The 23,973-nt window shown below is 47.7% G+C and overlaps 1 protein-coding gene across 3 annotated transcripts in view; it reads left to right on the forward strand.

Annotated features, from left to right (window-relative positions):
- The first annotated feature begins 981 nt into the window (after positions 1 to 981).
- The window catches only part of IL1RAP (interleukin 1 receptor accessory protein), a 46,978-nt gene continuing 23,986 nt past the window's right edge, over positions 982 to 23,973 (forward strand). For 2 of the 3 annotated variants that reach the window (XM_088525529.1, XM_088525532.1), the window contains exons 1-2: positions 982 to 1,069; positions 15,294 to 15,361. In XM_088525529.1, coding sequence (XP_088381655.1) covers positions 15,295 to 15,361 — 67 coding nt within the window. In that variant the 5' untranslated portion in view covers positions 982 to 1,069; position 15,294. Of the gene's footprint in view, positions 1,070 to 5,259; positions 5,285 to 15,293; positions 15,362 to 23,973 lie in introns of those variants that run through there. The other variant, XM_088525530.1, reaches the window with a different exon arrangement.

Consider the following 23,973-nt stretch of genomic DNA (forward strand, 5'->3'; position numbering starts at 1 on the left):
CATACTCGTGACTGCACTGATTGCTGCTGGCTGCCTTCTCCAGGAGAAGGTGCTGGCGCAATTTTCTGCAAATTCTTCTTCCACTCATCAGCGTCACTGCTGTTTTCCTTGGAGTCAGCTCCCGGCATCTGTTCCTCATCCATGACATATTTCAGCCTCATCAGAGCTACGGCTGTGGTGGAGATAAGGCAGAGGGTGCACGTCATGGTGGTTCCTCTGACATGGGGCCGTGTGCCAGGTCTGTGAAGCACCTCCTGCAGATGTTGAAAAAGACCTGCGGGTGTTGAGGGAAGGGCATGTCAGGACATGTCCCACCATGGCAGACTCATCATATTTAACGTGCTGGATTGAGTAGCCACCACTTCTCTGGGGTGACAGACTGTGCGGGGCGCTGTGCAGTGCCACCCCAGGGCTGCACCTTTAGCACAGCACAGGGAAGGGAGGCAGGAGCAGCACAGAGCCACCTTCTCCCTGAGCCCTTTGCTTTCCACCAGGGAAGTGACAAGTGGCCAGCAGAGAGGGCGAGCAGTAGCACTAGGACTCTGTGCGCTAGTGGGGTGCTTTATTGACTGGCTCCTAAAGCTCCAAATGTCACTTAGGCGCTTGGGAGATGGAGCTCTGGGTTTAGACACCTTCCTGTTTCCCGCTACACTGCAAGAGGCTTAAAGTTGGGAGCGCAAGTTGAGCCAGGAGAGGGAGCCATGGCCCTTGCGTGGCCCGTGCCCGTGTGCCCCGTGCGCGGGAGCCTCCGCGTGGCCACATCTGGGGGAGCCGAGAGCCGCCCCCGCCGCCCGCCCGTCCGCACATCTGGCCGGGGGCGGCGCAGCTGGCGGCCTTGCCCCTGCCCTGCACATCTGGGAAGGAGCCGTGGGGGGAGCAAGAAGGGGAGGGAATTGGGGAAATCCTCCTGATTTGCATAGCGGGCCCGGCCCGGCGGAGGGCGGAGCAGGGCGGCGCGGGGGGATGCGGGGGCCGCGGAGCCGGAGCGGGAGGAGGAGGAGGAGGAAGAAGAAGAGGAGGAGAGCGCGGCGCGCGGGACGTGGCTGCGCGCGCCCTGCCGCGCGCCCAGGTGAGCGGCCCGGCTCGCGCGCGGGTGCCGTCGCGCGTGTTTTGGTGCAGCGCGGGCGCAGGGAAGAGCGGCCCGGCCCGGCACTGCCCCGCGCTCCCCGCGAAACTTTTACCCGGGAAGCGCGGCCCGCCCGCCCCGCCGCTGCCGGGGTAAGGCTGGAGCGTCGCGGGGAGCTCGGGGGCGCCCGGGGCACCTCGCGTTGGTTCCGTCCCGCTGGGACCGCGACCCTGCGCCCGACACCGTGGCGGCCCGGTGGGATGCAGCGCTGGGGCCGCCGCAGCCCGGGAGCCTCCTCCGCATCGGGCCCCGTCGGAGGGTGCGACTCGGAGCCCAACTGCAGGAGCCCAAGTGCGCGGCGGCTCCTGCAGCTCCCTTAAATTAAAGGAAATGCGGAGCGCTTGGCTTCAATGCCCCTCTTTGGAGCAGGGCGGTGTGGATAGACCGCCCGCTAGCTGGGTGCTGGGGGATGCAACTTCAATTTCCATCTGCATTTCAGATGTGCGAGCCTCTGATACCTGTGCACTTCTGCTGTCAAACGGGTGTGGGAAATGAAGGGGAAAGAGGGAGGGGGTCAGCCTTAAACTGCAGCAGGAAAATAAAGTGGAAAAGGCACGTCCGAGGAAACAGCTGAAAGTGATTAGGTGATGGGAGCAGGTTTTTTTTTTTTTTTTTTTTTTTGTCATGCGTTTATTGGGATCAGCTGCCCCCCTTACGCAAGGCCATTTTGTGTGTGTGTGTGTGGGGGGGAGTTTTTCTGGATGGAAAGTGGCTGGAATGCTCTCCTGAGAAGGTAGGGGGGAAAAAAGGGATCCTCGGGGCTCCAGGTGGCTCTGAAGTAGCAGCATCCCTTCCTTGGTTACAGTGGCCGTGCTGTTCATCAGCATGGGTAGGCTTCTCTGTGCACTTGTACAGTGCACAAGGGGATCCCGGTCTCAGGGCTCTAGCATGTTATTGCAGAGCGGATTATAAATCCCCTCTCTTTCTATCCAGACCTTGGCTTTGTGAGTAGCTGGTTATAATGCATAATGCCTGAGAGGAAAAAAAAAAAAGTATTTTCTTTTACAGATCTTCTTTTCTTGTTAAGTGATGGTCTTTGTTCGGTGTTTTGAGTTTTGTTATCTTAGGAAGGACTTTTTTATTTCTGGACTGGGGAGACTGCAGCAAGCTCCTTATCTTTTTTTGCAAAATGATTGAAATTTAATTAAAAGTAGTATTTTCCTGACACTCCATTTTTAACGCCTGGATAAGCAGAACTGTTACTGAACTTACACTTCCAAGCATAGAAGGATCACAGGGTATTTTTTATTAGCTGTGTTGTGGAGAGTCTGTATCTCATAATACAGAGGGCCATTTATAACAGGTTGCTTTTGGCAGCTGTGGAAGATGTACTTGTTGTGATGTGCATCTTGCAGGAACTGCCTCTCCTGTTTGCATGGGCAGAGCATTACCCCAGCCCGGGGGCTCTGTGGTGGGAGGGCTCAGTGCTGGGAGCAGTCCAGCTTTTCTGCCTCCGTGTCCTACCTGGTTCTGAGGAGTGCAAGATGAAAGGGTTAATCTTTAAGACCCAAACACTCTCCTTACTTGGAAATAAATACAGAGTTGTTCTGCGAATGGGAAGTTGTCCTCTGTATGACCCTCTGCTCCATTCCTGGAAGGGTAAGAAGGTAGGATAACAGAGGACTTGGAGAGTAAATGTGGAGAGGCTTGGGCTGGTGGAAGCTTGCAGAGCATAGAAATGGTCTGGAGGCATGGAACAGGGCAGGTGGGAGCTGCTGCATGGAGAAGAAGCAGGGAGCTGTGCAGTGAGAGGTTAGATTGTGCAAGGCAGAGAGCAGGTTTACAGGCATGCAGCTCTGTGACCTTCATCCCATGACTCTGGATGTAGTCTGAGTTCAAAGCGCTGACGTCCTGCACGTGTCTGGGTCTGCCCACGTGGAGTCCACGGAGGAAAGCTTGCACTCGTGTGCACGGGCCGAGCAGCCCTGGTGTCCCTGCTCCCAGACTGCAGGGTCTCTGTGCACGTCCCCTCCAGCTGAGCGTTCGCTGCTGTGCGGAGGGTGGGCGCTGCACAAGCTGCACTTGAGCAGGCTGGTGCTCAGGGCCAGGCATCAGGGTACCCCAAGCCTTGGTGCCTGGAAGGATCTGTAGGTCAGAGAGGTTTTAGGGCATTGGGGTAGCAGTGTGGTGGTGGTGGTAGGCTGGATGGTGCCTGGAGATGCATAGGAATGGAGAATTCCTCCTGGCTGGTCCTGGTGCTGTGAGTTTTATCCTGTGAAAAATGCATATAGAAAGGAGGAGGGAGAGAGTGAGCTTGTCCCAGCTTTATTTCTACAAGGCCTGCATACGTGAGACACCAGCATCAGGGGAGAAGCACTCCTCTCCTTCAGATTGAGAGGCAAAACATGTTCTTTATTCCTTCTTCTCTTTTATTATTATGTTGTAGATTTTTTTTTTTTTTTTTTTTTTTTTTTGCTGGTCGTTTTGGCAAGCAGATGATTTCCTTCCTTCCTGCCAATCTCACCCAGGTTCCACAAAACTGTTATCACGTGTCCTCCCATTTTAGCAAGATTCTGGGTTGCAAGAGCCTTGCTGTGGAAACCCTAGCACCTGCGGTGTGAGAGGGATGATGTCCCAGCTTGGCCCTGAGGGTGCAGGTTGCATTAGCAAGGTGGTCATTAGCAAGGCTGCAAGCAGCATGCGAAGGCGTTCAGATCTGTCAACAGCTTCAGCCATGCTGCCCAGTCTTGCTTTTTATCATACAGTGACAGGGAATACTTTGGGAATAAAAATAGATGTTTGGAAAAGCCTGTGTAAGCTGAAATCTGTGAACAGCCCCACGTTATGTGGGAGCTGAAACGCTTTCCACAGTGAAGCTTGCAGGTTGGACACAGCCAGTTCTCCTCAGTTCCTCCCTGGCCCATCTCCTCATACAGCTGCACTGCTGCCATTGCTAGAAGACGTGGCCGTCAGCTGGGTACTGCTAAGCTGGAATGAAGCAGCATCTTATTTTGGGTGGTAGGGAAGGTTTCCTCTTCCCCTCCGTGTTTCTGCTGGACACCCGGCTAATCTCACAATTCTCAGCCATAGTTTAGAAATAGCACAGTAAAAGTCTGGTAATTAGTTTGACATGAAACTGCTTGGATGGTTTTGTTGTGCATCTGAAAGGCAAAGAGACAACGTGAATCACACACGCAGCTACTTTAGAAGCCTCTTCAGCTTTACTGAGCTGACGTCTTATCAGAGCTGGAAAAAGACTTAAAAAAAAAAAAAAAAAGTTTTTAATACCTCCCTGTCTCTTTAACAGAAAAGCTGCAATATGTTTCTTTTGCCAGTTTGCTTAATCCCTTGCATTACTGAAACAAAACATTTTCTTTCTTAGGTCTGATCCTGTTCTCTCATAAGACGTGATATTTTCCTGATATTCAGGGGGAAAATTCTTATACATTTGACCAACTTGTATGTAAAATCTTGAAAACAATGATCCAAGTGCTTATCCTTAGTGCTGACACGATGGTGTAGACTGTGTTTAACTACATATTTATAACAATTATGTTGCTTGGTGAGAAAGGCATGACATTTTCTTCTCGGAGGAAATCTTTGCCCTTTTCTGCCAGTTATTTTTGCTTGTAGTAGTGTGTGTGTGTGTGTTTTTTTTTTTTTCTCCTTTTAATCATTTTACCTTTTGTCCTATATGTAAATAATGATCTAATTACAGTTAATCTCAGTGCAATGGAATTAGATTTTTGAAGAGTGAAAAATAATTCCCATCTGTTAGATCTGCAGTAGCGTTCTGGGGAATTGCCTCCTACTCGGAAGGAAGCCAAAACTTCTCTTGCTCGATTTAAAGTTTTCCTTGCAATATTTAAACTGGATTTTTAATCATTTAGAAAACAAACAGAGATGGAAATAGCTTTTCAGATTATATTTGGCTCTTTTCTTAACATACTAGTTAGTAAACCTGAACAGCTCCATCATATTCCTACTAAAATCAGTTGAAATCTCACCACCAAATTCTACCAGAGTAGATTAGACCCCTTATTTGAAAGAAACATCTATTTTTCATAGTAGTCTATTGCATTTCTGTGTTTTCTATCCGCAGGGGCTCCTTTTGCCCAGCCAACCAACCCAAAGATGACTTCTTCCAAGGGAGCTGCTGCTTAAGTAGTTGCTATTTAAGACAGGCTCAGAACCCACATTTTCAGTGGCAGATACATGGTACATTTATCCCCATCAACTGCAGTGATTGCCAAGCTCAGGGAATTGATCTATCCTTTGCACTCATATGTTATCCTTCATCTCAGAGTCTCTAAGCACTTTAGAGACATCAAGACGTGCAACTCTGGTGTGAGGTTATTCAAAATGTGACTGGGGAAACGGAGGCACAGATTTCAGAAGCCTCTGCTAATGTGTTCGGTTTTGGGGATAGCCATCTGGAAGCTGTCTGGTGCCTGATTATGAAGGGCTCACTACAAGTTTTCAAGCACTACGGTTGGCACTTGGTGCCTCTGTAGGTTTCCTGTAGATCAGTCATAAGCTCATACTGGTACCCTACTAGCAAATGTTTAAAAAAATCTTCAACCTTCAGGACTTATGAGAGCATAGTAAGTGGCAGAGGCAGCAGTCCAAACTTCTAGTTATTTCTTTGCCAAATAAGCCCTACTGCAAAGAGCAAACTTCACAAAGATCCCAAAGTAAAACAACACCACCTCCATCCCACCACAGTAACATCCAGTTCTCCACCCACATAAATTTATCAGTGACTTATTGATTTAAAGCTCTGGGATCTGCAGAAAATGCTTATTCTGAAAGCAAGGGCTGTACAAATTCACTTAAATACAAATAATTTGATTTGTTTTCTTGAGAAATAGCTGCCTCCCCCTCCCGCTTCAAGCGCAAACATCTTCTAGCCCTTGTTTATAAGGGAAGCAGATAGTGGGAGGATGTATGTGCTGCTGCCTAATGTGATCGTGTTGGCAAGCTCCAAAGAGCTTGTAAAGCACCCACTCTTTTTGAATGGGTGCAGATCCCCTGCTGCATCCCAAACTCTGTTGCTCAGGCAAACTTCAGCCAGCTGGGACTGATGTTGTTCTGGGAGAATTAGAGACAAAAGGCAGATCTTGCTGGAGTGATTGGCCTCATGGATTGTGTCGTCTTTCTTCTGTCCTCCTGCAAAAACAGGCTGTGGTGCATTTTGTCTCTATCCATCTTCCTTGTTGTCTCTAGAGCTGCTGTGGGTCTGAACGAGCCTCAGTTCACTCCTTGCTCCCTGGGAGGCAGCATATGCAGCCACCCCTAATCTGAGACTATGGAGAGGGACAGTCCCATTCCTCAGGGCTATTGGGTCCTCCTCTTCCTCTGCACAGAGGAGATGCATCTTGGCACCACCCTCCTGCAGGTGTCTGGGGCATTTCAGCCCTGCTGAATAGCCCCAGGCTGTGGCCATCACATAGTATTTTCCCCTTTCTAAGAAGCTTTTTCTCCTTGTCAGACAGGTGCAATGACCATGTAGCTGTTGACAAGAAGTGTCAAAAGTGAGAAGGGAGCTCAACTCAACCCTCCAAGGATGCTCAGTGGCTCGTCACTTCTCCTCCTGCAAGGAGATGAACTGGCTCAGGGCAAGGGTCTGGCTGGAACAGCTTTAAAAATATTAAGGCACCTGCTTTCTAGTATTAAAAAAAAAGAGAGAGGGACTTCCAAGTGAAAACTTTTGAGACTGCTTGGATTTTGGGTCTTTTGTAGTGGGATTTTAACACAAAGAGGTATTTTCTCTGTCCCTGTTCCTTGTAGCCTTTGGAAATGTCAGCAGTGCATACATTGCCTTTTGCTTGTCATTCAGCTGGAGAAACTAATTCATTGCCCTCATGAGATCAATCATGTTCTCCCCAAATAATTAATATCAATAACAATCACAGCATACTGTTGCCTGCCACTCTGCTCCAGCCTTCCTGTCATGGAGGTGCTGTGGGTCTTGCGACCTCCTGGGAAGACCTCTTGGGAAGCTCCTGGACATGAAAATTAAGGATTCTGTTATTTAAAGGTTGAATTTAATGTTGTTCTGGCAGAGTCGGTGCAGACAGAGAGCAACTTCCCTGTGATGGAACAACTTCACATTTGCAGCAGGAAGTTTTAGGCATGTCAGGAGCAGATGTGGTACGCATGGCACGTGGATGGTTATCCTGTTCTGTTTCTCTTTCTTTCTTTGTTTCTTTCTGAACCTGGGTTTGTCTAGCCCCCTTTGCACAGTGCAGCTATGCTACGTTGCCCAGGAAGGGGCAGGAACACAGAAGCAACTCGCCCTGGCTGTCACTGGGAAGAGCAAATGGTTGGTTTGGGAACGTGTAGACTGGGAGGCACAAGGAATAGCAGGAAGGACCTCTGGAGAATGGTTTGTGAGTGAGTTTTGTGCTGGGGGAGGCAGGTGGCCCCTGGGTTTTCAGTGCCTTTGCTATTTATTTTCATATTGCTTTAATTTCTGTTCTTGATTGATGTATAAAGCACACGTGCAATGCAGCCTGTCTAAGCTGGGGGAGTGGAGATGAAGCATCTTCACATCTTATTTTCGTTTGTTTTTCTTATAAGGCTAAATGTGTTTAACTTAATCTGATTGATGGAAGTGCCAGGTGTTGAAATGCTGTGTGGCCAAAATTGGAATCAGGGAGACTTAACAGCCTCTCTTTTATTCTCGAATAAGTTGTTTATCCCAGGATAGCTGGATTGACTTGATGCAATCCATCTTTATGCTGCAGGGAGAATCGGAGATCAGGTCTTTGCCACTAGCAGCAGCCCTGGTAGACCTGCCTGCGGAGCAGGAGACGTTGCAGTCTACACAGGGACTCCGTAGCACTGTCACGGTGAAAGAGACAGTGGAAAAGGGAAGAGAAGCACCGCGATGTTGTGCTCGGGAGCACTGTGTTGCTCGGGGGCCTTTTGCCTGCTGTTTCCCTGTCTGGGGGAATGAGAAGAGGTCAGGACAACAGCGAGATGCTGGTGTGCCACGGGGTGCCGGCACATAGCATAGAGATGCCACCAGAGGTGCAGGCAGTGGCGTGTGCTGAATATAGAGCAGGCAGCCTGGGAATCGGGCTGTGAGCATGTGGCTCTGAGGGGAAGAGAGGGAGAGAAGGAGCAGCTTGTACTTACTGAAAAGAACTCTACGAGTATTCCTGGAGACTGAGAGCGTGTTACAGCAAGGGATCAGCAGAGCTGGATGCATGCTGGTTGTGAGGGCAGGTGCTTTCCAGCATGTGCTCTACCGGGCACTGCTTGATAGCACAAAGGTAGAGAGGAGACGCTTCTCTTTCCTGGGAGATCTTCTCTGGGGTCCAAGAGGTCCAAGCTGGTCCTGGGAAAGCTGGTAAGCCCAGCCCTGATAATCCTGCTTGAGTGTGCACTCTATTGTTTGGGTTTAGAGACTTTGGCTGAGTTAGCTTGGGGTTGCTGCTGTGTACTCTGTTGCACAGTGTGGATGTGCTGCTGGGTCTACAAGGACAGCAGAATTACCTGCGGTGGAGATGTTTACATTTAAAAAGCTCTGAAAAGGGAAATGGTCCAAAGGAAGAGTGCGTAAATTAAATGTTGGTTCTCAGATGTCTATAGCTGCTCCATGAGAGCTAATATAGGCTGCTCCAGTGGGAGAAGAATTGCACTCTGGATTCCTTAGATCTCCTTAGATCTTTGAGGCACACTGGCTATAGATGTATCTCTTTCTATGCAAAGATTAGTTTGTCAGTTTATTTTGTGATAGTGCAATATATGGGTATTTCTCAGAACTCTTATTTCACTATAACATTGTTGTCCAAAATAGAAACACTGTGTCTTGCTTCATGGAAGATCTCATCACTTGTGGAAGCTCTGTTGGAAGCTTTTCATTCCCTGGCTATTCAGACCTAAAAAATAGGCTATCCTGGCTGGATACCTTTTGCTTGAGCTCTGAAGTGCCCTTGCAGTTTGGTGTTTGAACTGCTCGGTAGCCAGCGTGTGTGCATTTGTGATCTGTGCTGTTTGATTTCATGGCTGTGGCCCAACCTGCCCCTCTCGGCCCACTCCACAGATCTCTCTGTGATGGTCACAGCTGTTTACTTGTCTTGTCTATGTGTGCGTGTATTTCTGAGAGGTGACAGCTTACTGAGATAGTTTATTTTAAAGGTATGAAATGCAATGTGCTCTGCTTGTTAAGCAGCTGCCGGGCATAATCGGCAGCGCTCTATGCACCAGCAGAGCAATGTAGCAGAACTGTAGCATTTCTGAGAGGAGCAAATGAGAACTGTAGAAAGAGGGTCCTGACTTTCTTCAGACATATTTTCAAGCCACTCAAACTTCCCTCTGCCCCTCAACGTGTCTAAGTCACATTTCTTTTTCCTTTTCGTTTGTGAGGGGTAGCTACTTCCAATTAATTTTGATTATTAGTTTTAAATCTGTTGATCCTAAAAGATGCCAGAAGAAGATGGTATCCAAATGCCTGTAACGGGTCACAGATTGCCCTCCAATCTCTGCCGTGCCCCAAACAGGTCAGTACCAGCAGAGGCAAACCATGGAGGTCCCCAAGAATGACAAGCTGTTAATAAATATCTTCCCATTTTCCCCCAGGCCTCTGAACTGGAGGCTGGGCTGCCGAGTGCTGTGCCCGTGGACCTCGTGCGGCTCTTTAAAGGCCGGCGTTGCTGCAGCAGCCTGTGTTGCTGCTTCAAAGCAGAACTAGCCGGGGAGGCCGCATACCCAGCCTGGTATGCATAACGATTATTAAAGACTGGGAGAAAAAAACGTTTCTTGATTTTATTTATTTAGTTATTTATTCCCCCCCCCCCCCCATCTTGCTTCAAGGGTAACTGCCTTGAGATGACAGAAAGGATGGGGTGTCCTAGGGCACTAGGAAGACAAGGAGGTGGAAACAATACCCTTCCGCCCGCTCTGACACTGTTGGTGCGGGCAGATTGGCTCTGAAGGGGTGGTGAAGTCCAGCCTGCCTTTGGATCTGTGGCCCAGCAAGGTGGCTGGCAGAAGGTTCACAGCACTCGTGGGGGTCGTGGCAAAGCACAGCTCCAACATTTACAGGTTTCTGCTAGGATCACAGGCAGGGCATGGACAGCTCTCACCAAACGGGCCTTGCCAGCAGACTGGAGCTTTGGCCTGGATATGTGGGGCAGAAGAGCAGGGTTAGGCCGCGGTGGTGGTAGGTGGCCGCAGAGGCCAGCACGGGTGCCCCGCTGTGGTCCCCTGGCTGGCACAGTGACCCAGCTGGTCCTTCCAAGTTTTCTTTTTCCAGCTAAGCATCCATCGGCCAAATTTTGGATATCCAGCAGAGCTGAGAATGAAGCCTGTTAGCTGCCTGTGAGCACTGCTGGTCCCAACTGCGGGAAGGCGTCACTTCTCGGTCCTGTGTGAGCCCTGGCCAGGGCCTGGCTTTGTGCCTGTGATGACGGGAGACCTGTCGCTAAGGTAGCTTCTCCATCTCACTCCCACTAGCTTCATTATTTTTTTCCTTTCCAAATTAAGTGTGTATTATTTGCTGTGAAACAATCACTTCTACCTGATGAGAAAGTTTGATAAAATCTGAATATTTCTTTTGGTTTTGATGATACAAATTGCCTTTAGAATAAAAACATTTCAGAACAAAGTGCTTTCAGCCCACTCTCGTGCTGTACATACAACACCCTGGTGAGTGCAGCTCCCTCCGTTCCCACAGATAGTGAGGCTGAGGCAGAGGAGCTGGCACAGCCAAAGGTAACACGAAAAAATTATGGCAAAATTGGGACATTGGCATCAACCTCACAGCTCCCTGGCCTGGGTGTTCTCGCCATCAGCCTTGCCGTTGGGGTCGCTCCCCCATTCTCACTGTATCCTTGATCCAGGGCCGTATTTCAGCCCTGGCTGATTCCTGCTGAAATGTGTCTGGCTGCTCTGGATCAGGTGCCAAGACAAACTGGGCTCTCTGCCCTTTGGAGAGATGCGACTGCTTCTGAGGACAGCATGTGGGGCCCTGTTGGTCTGTGCACCTGCACCTGAAATGAGGAGCGGGGAGTAGAGTGCAGGTAGACAGGGAAGCGCAGTGAGCTGTTCGCTGTGTTTATCACCAAATTGCTACTGATTTCTTCCTCCTATTCCCTTCTGAGAAGCAGCTTAGGAAGGAAAATGTTAACGAATGTGCAACTTTCTTCTGCAAAGGAAAGCTGGACTTTGAAAACTCATTGCGTTTCCTTCTACCTGTGTCTTTGTGAGATTTAAGTGAAACATTATGTCGCTCAGGACTTTCCATAGGACAGGCAAGCTCGCTAGAGGAGCGATTTGCTCTGGGGAGCGGTATGAGTGAAAACACTGAATGTGTAAGGAAGAGCGGTGCTGTTCAGTGCCCAAATTGCCTCCAGAAAAGAGGCAGGGTCAAAGCAAAGCTATTGCAAATCCCTGCTAAATGGCACCGAGATGGTTTATGCTACAGTAATTTCAGCCATTGTCTGACCGACTCCCGCACATACTGAAAAATAAGAGTGCTTCCTGGAGGGCTGAAGGGCCTTTTCCCAGTTTACATTAGTGTTTTTCTATTACTTTTCTGCAGCTCCTTTTGCTGCCTGTCTTTGTCTGCCTTTTGGATTCTTTTAATTTGTTTTGACCATACGTATATTTTCCATGTAAGAAAACCCAGCAAACTCATCGAGCAGCCTTCTCCAATGCGTCTATGTGCGGATGCGCAGATCCAGGCTCAGTGCATGCCCTGACGTGGGAGGAGAGGAGCAGAGCCCCGCTCTACAGCACGTCCCCGCTGCAGCCAAACCCAGTGCAGGAGGAGGGAGCAGACCTCACTAGCTCAGATGTGCTGCAGAACCCTGGTTGCTGCAGGAAGGGCTGGTAGAGATGGACGTTGTGCTGCTTGGCTCTGGCGACACCAAGCCTGGGTGCCTTCAGCCTCAGGTCTATAAGGTTTAGAAAGGAAAATAACTCCTAAGCTCACCCATCCCATATCAGCCTCCCTTCTCCTGAAGATGGTCCTGCAAGCTTGAATCTCTTTGACCCTGCGGGACAAAATTATGTGTCAAAATTATATGCAAAACCTGCTCTGGCCATTTGAATGGTGTTGTTTTTCTTCCTCTTTCCTCTTTACTGTTTTTTTTAAATGCCCTTTCAGACAGAGCACTTAGTTGCAAGGTTTTGAAGGATGCTTTTGTTCTGCATAGGGTAGTGTGACTTCTCAGTGAAAAGCAAAAAAATCTGTCAGATCTCTATAGGCGTCCATGTTTAGAAAGGACAATGGTATTTTCTTGAAAAAATGCAGCATTGTTCTTTAGAACTGGTGTGATATCTTTGAGAATAAATGTGCCGTAGTTGCTTTGACTGCCGCTCTGTCCATTAATTACTTGACATCTGTCTTAGTTCCTAAAATTATTTCAAAAATGTGGAGACTTTGTGGGGTCCACATTGCTAAGCGTGGGCATGAACAATTCCTCACCTAGGTTTGCTTGGAAAGGCTGTTTTAATAAGAGTTTTTTTATGTGAAAATATTCTTTTTTTTATTTGCCATTTAGCTAGTACCTATTACAAAAACAAGCCTTCCCATCTTTTCAGCTTTTTAGAATATGATTCTCATCCATGGTGAAGAGATTTGCTCCCCAGTAAATAAGAGGTGAAAATTTAAAGAGAAAAATATTCTGGAACCAAATCAAAACCACTTCCAATTTGAAATAAAATGAATATTTCAAATTTTCTTTAAAAAAAAAGTATCAAAGAGAGCAATGAATTTTTTTCCCCAATGTTTCTATTATTAAAACATGAATTTATGGAGGCGTTAGGGACACCTCAGAGTGTGCTCATCTCAGGAGATGTTCTTGGAGCACTGAGAATGTATCTGAGCTATCCAATCTTGTTCTGGCAGCCCTGATTATCTGTGTTTCTAGTTGTGGTATGGTTTCTGATCTGACATGTGCTCGCTAGTTTGTTCCTGGTTCCCCTTAGTATTTGCTTTGTATTTTACTTGCCTGTACCCTGGATGTGAGCTCTGTGACCTTTTTGGTGAACGCAGCCATTGCACATTGGGGTTTGCACTTGCTCACCTTTGGCTCCTCTGGTTGCAGCTGGAAGTGCTGATGTTTCAGAGCAGTGATGTGAAATTGTGTAAGATCAGGCACTGCTGCAGTTTCATCACATACAGGCAAAATGGCATCGTGCTTTTTGGTGTCGCAAAACAAAGCAGCAGTTGCAGGAAGAAGCTGAGAATTTTTGCCTTCCTGGCAAGGCCGGGGTGGGTCATAGTCCTATGGCACCACGTTCTTAGTGTTACAACATCCCCCCACCCACTTCTCTGCACAGGAACAGGTGCTTTTTGTGGTCTGAGAGCTCTCCCTTTCTTAATCAAGGGAGGAGAAGCCTCTTCCTTCATTTCAGATGGTAAATAGTGGCATGGGCAGGACATGTAGGAGATGGAGATCGTTCCCCTTGGTCAGCCTATGGTTCTGCGTGTGTCCCTTCCACGGTCCTTTACATTTTGTTATATTTTGTAAAGTGTCAGAGCAGCCACAGCCATGGTCAAATGATTCCTGTTCCCGTAATGGAGAAATTGCTGTAATCTGACAGGCTCTGTGTCCATCTGTCTCCATTGATAAGATCTTCCTGGAAGAGCCTAGAATGAGCCAGAAGTAAATCAAGCTATGCAGCACTTCTAATTTTATTGTTGGATAGAATAAGAAACAAGAGTTTTCAAACTAGTGGGCAGAGCGTGGAAATGTTGGATACCTCGCACAGCACCTGGACCAAAGCAGCAGTGAGCCACCTCTGTTGAGACTGCTGCAAGCAGCCTGTTCTTATGAGCATAGTTAATGGATGTAAATATTAGCTCACTGCAGAGTTCACGTATCACTGTGTAAAGCGTAATAGTTTATTTTGGCCTCAGGCCACATAAATGGCCTAGCTCTAAACGAGAGGAACTCATCCAAAGGCAGTACTTGTTCCTGCTTGCTTGAGGGCTGAATTCAGTCTGATCTGTGCAAATGTAGGAGGGAATTAGTGAAAAATAAGGGTGAGTTGGGGCACACTATCCATTCATCTAATGACCAGACCATTGGGAATACTTATTATGAAAATAACGGCCCCCAATCCTGCTTACACTTCTTCCCTTTCAGCAGTCAAATTCCCCAGAGTTCCTAAATTCCCAACGAAAGATGCAGTGTGTTGGTTCTGTCTGTTCAGCCTTACAACAGAAAGATGTTTTATCTTTCTTGAGCATTTCCAGAGGGTAGGAATACTTGATTTTGTTTCCTCTCCATGGAGTCTTCCTGTGTTACACTGGGAATTGGTTGTAGATTGCAGTAAAGTGCCATTTGATTAGCAGCTGGCATTCTAGTCTGGATTAAAGAAGCATGGAAGACCCGACCTCTTAGCTGAATCCCATCTGAAAATAAAGAATTCAATGACGGATTTTCAGTAATACACATTCCCATTAAAATCTGAAATCTGTGTGGTCTTCGGGGTTCTCTGCTTATGCTTGATGACTTTTGTGTAGTGTATATGTATTAAACATACTTATAAGGGACATGTTTTAGGGAACTCTGTGGCTTATCTCTCCACTGTTTTAGCACATCCGGATGCAGCAGGTTCCCCTGTCATTTCATGACAGTATCACTGTCCTCTTTACCACATCTGCCCAGCAGAGTTGAGAGGCTCTGATGAAATTTAGCCTTTTAACCATCTTTCCTCCTCTTGTGATCTGACAGCACCCACAACTATCTAGTATAACTTTCATGACATTAACGAGGGCATCTAGTAATATGTCAGCTTTTGTGACTATCAGCTTATAAGTTGTACCCTGGAAAATCTTTAAAAAAAAAAAAAAAAGTGTAGGGGCAGGGGGCAAAACTTATTCTGGTGAGTAAGCAGCTCTGAGGTCAGGATGCCAAATACCAGAGCATGTGGCAAGAGAAACTGGTGGCCTACATTTGCTTCAAACCATAGATAGGAACTTGTACTCTGCAGTAGGACCTGGGGATCGGTGTGAAAATCTGGGATGGTTTTCTGCCCGCCTCTATGTGCTGCTTTGGAAGCATAAGCCCTCATTCAGGTCATTTCTGAAAAACACTTTTCTTAATGAAAAATCTTCATTAGGAATCGTAATGAAATAAAAATTAAAGGATCTATGGGAGGTCAGAAGAATAAACACATACGCTCAGAGTTAAGGAATTTCTCTGCAGTGACGAAATATTTTAAAATAACCAGAACCATCTTGTGTGCTTTTTTCTGTCAACAGGATGAAGATGATCGGTGCCCTGCTAGTTACTCTCTGGCTGTGTGTGCTCCCCCTCAGCAGCAGCTCCGGTAAGGATGTGACATGCCTGCTTATCATGGGAAGAGCTGCTCTAAAGCCAGAAAATTAGCTGAAGTAATTTTAAGCATTTACAGTAATCCTGGATGAAACAGTCATGTGTAAAATGCTTCTGGAAAATGCATGAAAACTTTTTTTTAATGTGCTGTATAATGGTCACATGTAATGGCTATGAGTATGGTACAAATGGTTCTACAAGGAAATAATTGGGAGTAAGCAGCAGCTAAAAGCACTTTGGAAATTCAGGTTCCATGCTTGACTAATAGTGATATCGTCTGTCCGCAAGGGGTGAAACTCGGGCTCTGCACGGGCAGCAACTCGTCAGCGAGTTACAAGCAGGACCTGGACTTGAACCTGAGATCTGCCTTTCGTGTCTGGATCCGGAGGGGGCTGAAATTCCGGCTCTCGAGTTCTGACTCATGCCTCAGTAACGCGCGGGGAGAAGGGAACTTGTTGAATAAGCCGAGCTCTCATAGCCGCCTCACTGAGTCACTTTCCTGACAGGAAATATGTTGTCATGCTCGCGGCTCCCCTGGCACGCGTTCAGCCGGGCGCTGGTGAAGAGGCAGATTGTGTGCGTCTCGGCGCTGGACTTCCTCTTCGGGGGTGGAAGGGAGATGGCACGAGGGGAACGAGGGAGGGAGGAGAGAACAGGCAGCAGCATTATGAGGAATAAGCACTGCAGGGTGAAAAGGGTCTTGAGCCGGTGCCCCTGCGAGCACTTGCCCCTCTGCAGCATGGGCAGAGTGGTTGCAAAGCCCGGTATGGATGAGTGGCTCTTGCATCGCTGCATCTCGCACCAGGTTGTGCTGCCAGAGCCAGATTTGTGGCATCCACCTCAGCAAGGGTCATCTCAAACAGAGGTTGAAGTCTGGGATGCTTTTTATTTTCCCCTAGGTTGCCATAGTGCTACTGGCATACTTGGTGTAGTCATTAATATGGTATAGCAAATCCTGGCTAATTGTGGAGCTGTTGAGCAATGGAGAAACATCAAAGTTGAAAGAATATAGGGCTCAGGTCTCTGCTGCTGAGTCCCGTGTGATCAGAGCCCCTAGGAAACGGGAGATCCAGTTGTGCAGGTTGCTCTTGCTCTCCTGGCAGCTCCCTGCTCTGCATATGTTTCTGAACATTCCCTTCTACTCTGCATCCTGATGCTCTCCAGCAGTGAAATACCCTCCCACTGCTGGGGTGGTGTTTTGACACTCCAAGTGCAATCATCTAAGGGTATTCCAGAAATAGGAAGTAGCTGCAACTGAACCAGGATTGTCCAGGAAATTTGAGAGCAGCTCCAGGGCAAGTCTGTCAGCTGGAAGCTGCAAAATGAGCATCTTGGCTTTTGGGTGACTCCGGCTTGTGCCAGCTGATCTGGCAGAACCCTTCATGCCTTTTGGTGAGGTGTCCAGTGCTTTTTAAATATTCCTCCTTCAGCAGAGGATTTCTGTGCAGACCTGTGGAAGTTTTCAGATTTGTTGTTTCAGCTGAATTTCTCTGTCACAAAGCAGGGCTGTGGAGTCATTCACCTGATGAAATCTGTTAAGTTTCCTGCATTTGGGTATCCTAGTTACTTTTGTTACCTTGTCCATGCATTGTTATATTGACCAAAGTGTGTATTCTCTCAGGCTCTGGCATTGGGCCTGGCAGTACGCTTGGGGACGCTGCAGTCCGGGTGTCCTTTGCCTGTGGATGCCCCTTCCTGGGATAGCAGCACATGCAGCAGCACTGATGCAACTGTCCTGAGCCAGGGTTTCCCACTTTACTCAATCCTGAGCCCTCTGTGCTTACAGAAGAATGAAGAGCCAACACTTAGTAAAATTCTAGCTAAAAATCAACGCTGCTCCAGCTGTAGTAAAGCCTTTCTGTCCAGCTTAGCATGTCTGTCTCCCTGGCAGCATGTCAGAGAGCTTCAGGATTGTGTTTCCCCCTGCTCTCCATAGGAGTGACACACCTGCAAACACCCCACTTCCCCCCCGCTCAGCACCAGGGCATTAAACATCCATCCTTTGGTTCTGCTGCTTTGCCTTGCGGGGAGGCAAAAATCATTTGCTGAAAGGGAGCTGCAAGCTGAAAGATGTGTGATCTGTTTAGTTCAGAGTAATAGAGCCTGAGATTGCACTCGTGCTTAATGTTACTACTAACTCATGCCACATTCTTGGGTCGATCTCTTCTGGTCTTGGAAGTATATCTGATCTGCAGTGCTTTGCTTTGAATTCTTTACCTGTGACCTTTGGGGCATTGTTCGCGATGCTGTTCAGAGTCCTACTGCTTTTCTTGTCTCAGCTAAGCCATCCTTAAGATGAAAATAAGGCTTGTGTTGTAGGATGCTTAATGAACCCAGATGTTTTCATATCTCGACAAGGATGGCAAAGGAGCCATGTACCCAATTTTGGTCTTACAGTGATCTCTTTGACGGCACGAGAGTGATTTAGATATATACTGGCTTTAAAGAGGTGAAAAAACAGTCAGACAAAGAACAGTGGCCAGTGTGAATAAGGAAATATATCATCTATTTGTTTTTCCGCATAGCTGACCTATCTTTGATATTGTCTTGCTTTAAGGATGCGGCTATACTGTGCTCCACATAGCATTTTCTCACTGCTCTCTTATTCTTCAGGGACTTCCAGCTTTTGCAGGGTGATACCTCGGGAGAGAATCACTGTTAGACTTATTGTCTTGGGAATTAGAAAGGACTGGGCAAAGGCAGAAAAATATTGCTGCCAGGAGAGAAGAAATAGCTTTGTGCTGAGTGCTCATTATCTAACGGATCCATTTAATGTTAACAAGTAGCTGCTGTACAGAAATAGTCCTTTGGTTAGGAAGCTCTGTGTTTGCATAGGAAACTCCTGTGTTCCCCTGGGCGTTTTCAGCCAGGCTTTATGGTAGGATGAGCCCAGGATTGGGGCCAGCTTCTGCACTGATTTAACATTCCCATCTGTGGCAAACAGTTGTAAGGTAGCCTGGAGTCTCTGGAAACTCCTGGGAGTTTTATTTGGAGCTTTGTTATTGATGTGCTGAGTTGTGAGTAGATGTTACACTCTACTCACCAGGGACTGTTAGACAGTGGTTTTATTCCCTCTAAAATGAGCACCAAAACACTAGACATCACCAGTAGTTCTGGATTCAGGCTTGTGCTAGAGTAGCCAACTCTGACCACGGTGAACCAGAAACCAAGATCAAGAAGGTCAGAGCTGTCTCCTGCGCAATCTCTGTGAAGTGGCAATTTGGGCTTTAAGTCTCCCTTACACTCGGTAGAAAAGCAGAATAGTTACTTATGGCCAGGGGAAATTTACAGATTAATGAATTACTGTCTCTAAAACACTTTGAAGATAGAATGCCCTGCACAGCTCCTCAGGATTATTGCTACATAGCTCTTACTCTACTGATGGGGTTCCAGTAGCTTTATTTTCCTTGTGATTTGTGACAGCCCCAGAAGCTGAGAAGCTTATTTTAGTGTGTAAAGTCAAAAGAAAAATAGATTAAACTGCATTATTGTTTTCTAAAGAGACTAAATCCCTCCCCCATCTTCTTCCCCTGGGATTTCCTGATTTCCTCCTACTTTTCCAATCTCAGCTTGTTGCTGTCCTAATTTAAGACATGATTTTATAACTACCCATAGCAGTTTGTGAGTTACTGCAATTGTAGAAGTTTATGGTGCTTGGGGGGATAAAGTTATTCACCACTGAAGGAAAAGTGGATAGCCTTGAAGTGGAGATAAAACCTGCAGCGCAGAGCTAGCCTGGGAGCAGACGTGTAACCTGGAGCCATCAACCTCCATTCTAACCAGCCAGAATTTTGCCTTGGGAGGAGAAGAGAGGAGAGGAGAGCTCGCTTTTCCTTCTTGCCAGAGAGGAAATACATAGCAAGGGGTGATTTTGTGCAGATGAGAATGTGATGTGGCCTTCTGAGCTCAAACTTCAGAAATGTGTAGAAGAAAGCAGTCCCTTCTGTGTGCTTCACTGACATGGTATTGGGTGGTTGCTTTTGTGCCCTCTTGTGTATCAAATAGGCCATCAGGGAATATCTAATCAGGTTCCAACCCTTTTTAGCCATCACCTCTCCCTAGCTGCAGGCTCACGGTTGTGTAATGAAGTGTGAGAGACTGAGTGCACACAAGTGGCTTCTGCCAGCCGGCCTGGGCACCTCCATCAATGTCTGACTCTTGGATACGGGTAAGGGGATGGGAGCAGTGCCGGTGGTGCTGGAAGGAGCACGGACCACAGGCACGTGGCCACCCTTGTCTTTGTGTGGAGGAAGGACCGCGCGTCGGGCGCTGCGTGTCTGAGCAGGGCCCGAGCTGCTCTCCAGCGAGCAGGGCCAGGCTGCAGGAGAGGCAGACAGGGAGCAGAGCACCGTGCTGGGGGAACGAGGCGGGGGCGCTTTTGCAAGGAGTCAGCACGTTAATGCTGATGCAAGGACTTGCATGTCCTGGCCACACCAAGAGCCCCCATCAGCCTCAGCACAGCTCTACTGCCATGCAACCAGGCTAATCACTTTTCCTTCCGTGCTGCCTCCTCTTAACCCAATGATCTCGCAAAGGGCTGCTCTGTTTCCTCACTCTGCCTCTTCCTCCTGTGCTGCTTTGCATGTCTCTGTGCGGCAGTTTCCTCAATGAAATGGGATAGAAAGTAGCTATTTACCCTTTTTTCCTTCAGGCTTGGAGGCAGTTCATACCACTTCCTTTATCATTTTGATCTCCACTTTAAAAAGGCCTCCCGGAAAACAGGTGTAGCTTGCCAGAGAAAAATGAACTTTTTTTTTCCCCTCTCCCGTCCAGTTCCTGGAGGTAACCAAAACACGGTACCACAGTGTAAACACAGCTTTAATCTGAGAAAGTGAGTGAAGGCATGCAGATCACTGTGAAAGAGTTTTGAAAGACACAGATAAACAAACCCTACTCTTTGTGTTACAGGCTAGGCTGGATTGGATAAAGAAGCTTGGAGTTAGGAGCTATGGACTTCATTACAGAATCACAATTTTTAGAAGCCCTGCTTTGCTCTCTTTCTCTGGAGTCCTGGTTGTGCTGAAGTCGGCAGGAGTTTACACAGCCAGCTTGTTTTTCATGAAGTTGGCAAAGAGTGCAGATCGTCATACCTGTTTAAACTAGATTTGCAGGCCCCAAGTTGAACAACCACCCTGTGTAAAGCACTTTTGGAAGTGCTGAACCACCCCGCAACAGAAAGTATGCTTCCTTCTTCCATTTTGTCTCTTCTGCTCATTCACAAGATAAGCAGTTTGAGAGGGAGAGACTCATTGTGTGCAGCATCTAACGGAGCCTGCTCTCACCGGGGTGTTACAGTGCAGCAGGGACGCACGATGAACACTGTGAGACCTGTCAGAAATGTAAAGCCACGTTGTCAGCACAGCAGAACTGTGTGGAAAGGGCTGGACCGTGCAGCTGCGTCGGGGCAGTGCTGCGTATGGGGAGGTTTGTGCCAGGACCACTTCCAGTGCCTGCTCTCCTGAAGAGGCTGAGGGAAGAAGGCAGAGAGGTTATGGGAAGCCTTTTTAACGTGCCCCGATTGGAAGCCAGATTCCTAAAACTTCCTTAGTGGGCTTCCAAGACAGCGTTGAGCTCCAGTCACTTTCTAGACATCTGACCATAATTGCCACCTTGGAAAATATTGGGAACAAGATCAGCTAGGTGATTTTGCTTTGGGCTGGCACAAGTCCTCTGATTCAGTGGGCCTAGATCAGCACTTCTCTTCCTGCAGTGCGAGTAGAAAGTCTCGCATCTCTCTTTGCTCTGCACCACCCTCCCACGCCTTTGCTGTAGAGTCAGAGGAGATACAGGGCACATTTCCCTGCCATATTTCTCAGCTGTTGAACAAAACACACAGCCATGGAGCAGGCTGCTGCGGGATGCACTTGTGCCAGTGTAAGTGCAAACATAAAAACCAGACAGAGCTGATACCAATATAGTGTAAGAGTTGGTGCTGCTGCTACCAGTGTATATAGAAAGTGTGCCTACATATGGCTGCTGGGCACACACGGTGCCTTCTTTATTCAAAGTGAAGCTCTCTTATTCAACCCAGCTTCCTCTGGTGCTTTATCATGCTCCTATCTGCTGTGAACTTGAAAGAGGGTGGAAGATTTTTTTTTTTAAGGTGGTAATGATTAATTCTCACTGAATTACTTGCCTGGCCAGCTCTTTGTGCCTCACTGATGCCAATTCCTCTATCAGGCTAACTGCTCTGCCTGCCTTCCCAGCTAACCCTGCATGGCGACTGAACCATGTCAGCTTTACCTTATGATAGCACAGTGGTGGCAGCTGAAGAAATTGCTAACATAGTGCCACTCTGTCTGAAAGAGCCACCAAAATAATGCAGGGAAGGAGAGCTCAGAGCGCTTGACTGTAGTTCAGCCAACGGAGCTTCCTGTCCTGCTGTCGCTGCAAACCCTGTTGTGTGTGCAGGGTGGGCCCCCTTCCGAGGGTCGGAGGCAATTAAGGAGGACTCATCGATTTGGCAAATGGAAGAGAAATTTATGCTGACATGATGGATGGCCTGTCATAAGAGTGGCTGTTGACTATTTCTTCACAGAAATTTTAACTAGTGGAAGCCTTTGCTGGTAGCCCCAGGGGAGGGATAGGAAGAGAAGGGGTGGAGGCAGTGGGGAGCTAATCAGATTTCAGTGGTGGAAAGTTTTTGAAATGGAGTTGCTGCGAAGATACTTAAAATGACTGCACAGAACTGCCAAACTGCAGCAAATTGGGGTAGCATTTCTTGATTTGGTCTCACTCTATGGCTTTTTTAATCCCTCAGTTCAGCAGTTTTTCCCCTTGTCAGTCCAAATAATTGCACCAGTTCCCCCTGGGGGTTTCGAATGTGTGGGTGCTGCTAATGGGTTTTGCAGATGCATCTTGGAAGTATTTTGATGGGTGAATTCAGAGCCTGTTCCCAAGTGGGTAAATCAGTGCAGTAAGTGAAAGGTTGAGCAAGTTTTAAGAAATGTTTTCACTGTTATGCAGCTGAGCAACATCATTATTTTCCTTTCTACCTTTTGCTTTTTACTTTGTCTGATGGAGGCAGTTTCTTCATCTTTTGGCTTCTGAAAAATAGTCTTGTTTGGTGTGACTGATGCTTAAGGATGTTGTAACACCAGATTTAGAAATGGGCTGGTTTGACAATTTCTACCTGAGGGGAGAATGTAGGGAGGATGGGGCCAAACTTTTCTCAGTGGTGGCCAGTGACAGAACAAGGGTTAATGGGTACAAATTGAAACACAGGAAATTCCATCTCCATGTGAGGAAGAACTTCTTTCCTGTGAGGGTGACAGAGCCCTGGAACAGGCTGCCCAGAGAGGTTGTGGAGGCTCCTTCTCTGGAGATCTTCAAAATTCACTTGGAGAGACCCTGTGCCCCGTGCTCTGGGTGTCCCTGCTGGAGCAGGGGGTTGGACTAGATCATCTCTAGAGGTCCCTTACAATCTTAACCATTCCGTGATTCTGTAACTCTTTGACAGGAGAGAGAGCTCTCCTTACTATCAGTAGTAGATATCCTCCATGAACAGGGGTCACAACAGACAGTCCAAGCCAGGAAGATGTTTGGAGTTTACTTTGCCAACTCCTTTCTCTGTGCAAACTAGCACCAGAGGAGAGCGGTAGAAGGAAGCAGTCTGCTCTCATCTTCATCTCCAGGCAGGTGGAACAAGATCAGCATCCTTGCTGTGTCCTTTCTGTCTCCTGTGCTGGAGATGTTCCGTTTTTTTTTTTTTTTTTTCTTCTCCCCCTCCTTCTAATATGCAACCTTCTTGTATAATCCTCATGCCTTTCCATACCAGTACTGCAGCAGCACCCTCTATTCTGCGTAAAACCTCTAAATAGCTGTCCTGGGCTACACAGCAGTGCTTTTGTTGCCTGGCTTTTCCCTCTCTCTCTGCTTCTCTTTGATTCCCATTCCAGAGCTCCTTACCCTTCTGCAGCACATGATGCTTCTTACCTGGCCCTTTCTGTGACTGGTGGCTTGGGGACTGGACTGGGGTGGGCTCCCACCACTAACTCTCTCTGTGACCTTAGGCGAGTAAATCCCCTTGCTGCCTGGGTTTGCTGTTAATGCAGTGGCAAAGAAAAGACTAGATATGTTCTGTTTCCTGCATTTTTCCTGTAAGTATTATGGGAGACGGACTGCCCTGCTTTGTGGTTGCACAGCACCCAGCAGAGAGAAGGGTCAGCTAGAGCTCTGCAGTACACGTGATCAGCACTGAGAAAAGGGGGACTTCTTACAAAGGTCTTTTGCAGAGGCGTTTCAAGGAAAACGCATTTGTGGGATGATGGATTTTTGGAATTTCATCTTCTCCCTCAGTTACGTGTTTTGTGCTCCACTTGCTGCTGTGCAGAAAGGACTGTGGAGTCACATACAGCCTCTAGACTGGATTTCCATTTGTCTAATGAATTCCTGAAGTCACTAAATGAATGCCAATCCCGCTTGATTTTGCTGTTCTTAACCCTAACAGCTCTGTGTATGCACGGGCACACACACCACATACACACACAAAAAAAGAGAAGAAATTCATTTTTTCAACTTAAAACAGTGAGAGCAAGGGCATGAGTTGGTGCAGACTGGCACAGAGCCATAGAATCTAATGCTGTAACTCACAGTGAGAACTGGGTT

The sequence above is a fragment of the Tinamus guttatus genome, unplaced genomic scaffold (assembly GCF_059628265.1).
Source record: "Tinamus guttatus ecotype Peru unplaced genomic scaffold, ASM5962826v1 Tinamus_guttatus_pri_ptg000227l, whole genome shotgun sequence".
Taxonomy (NCBI): Eukaryota; Metazoa; Chordata; class Aves; order Tinamiformes; family Tinamidae; genus Tinamus; species Tinamus guttatus.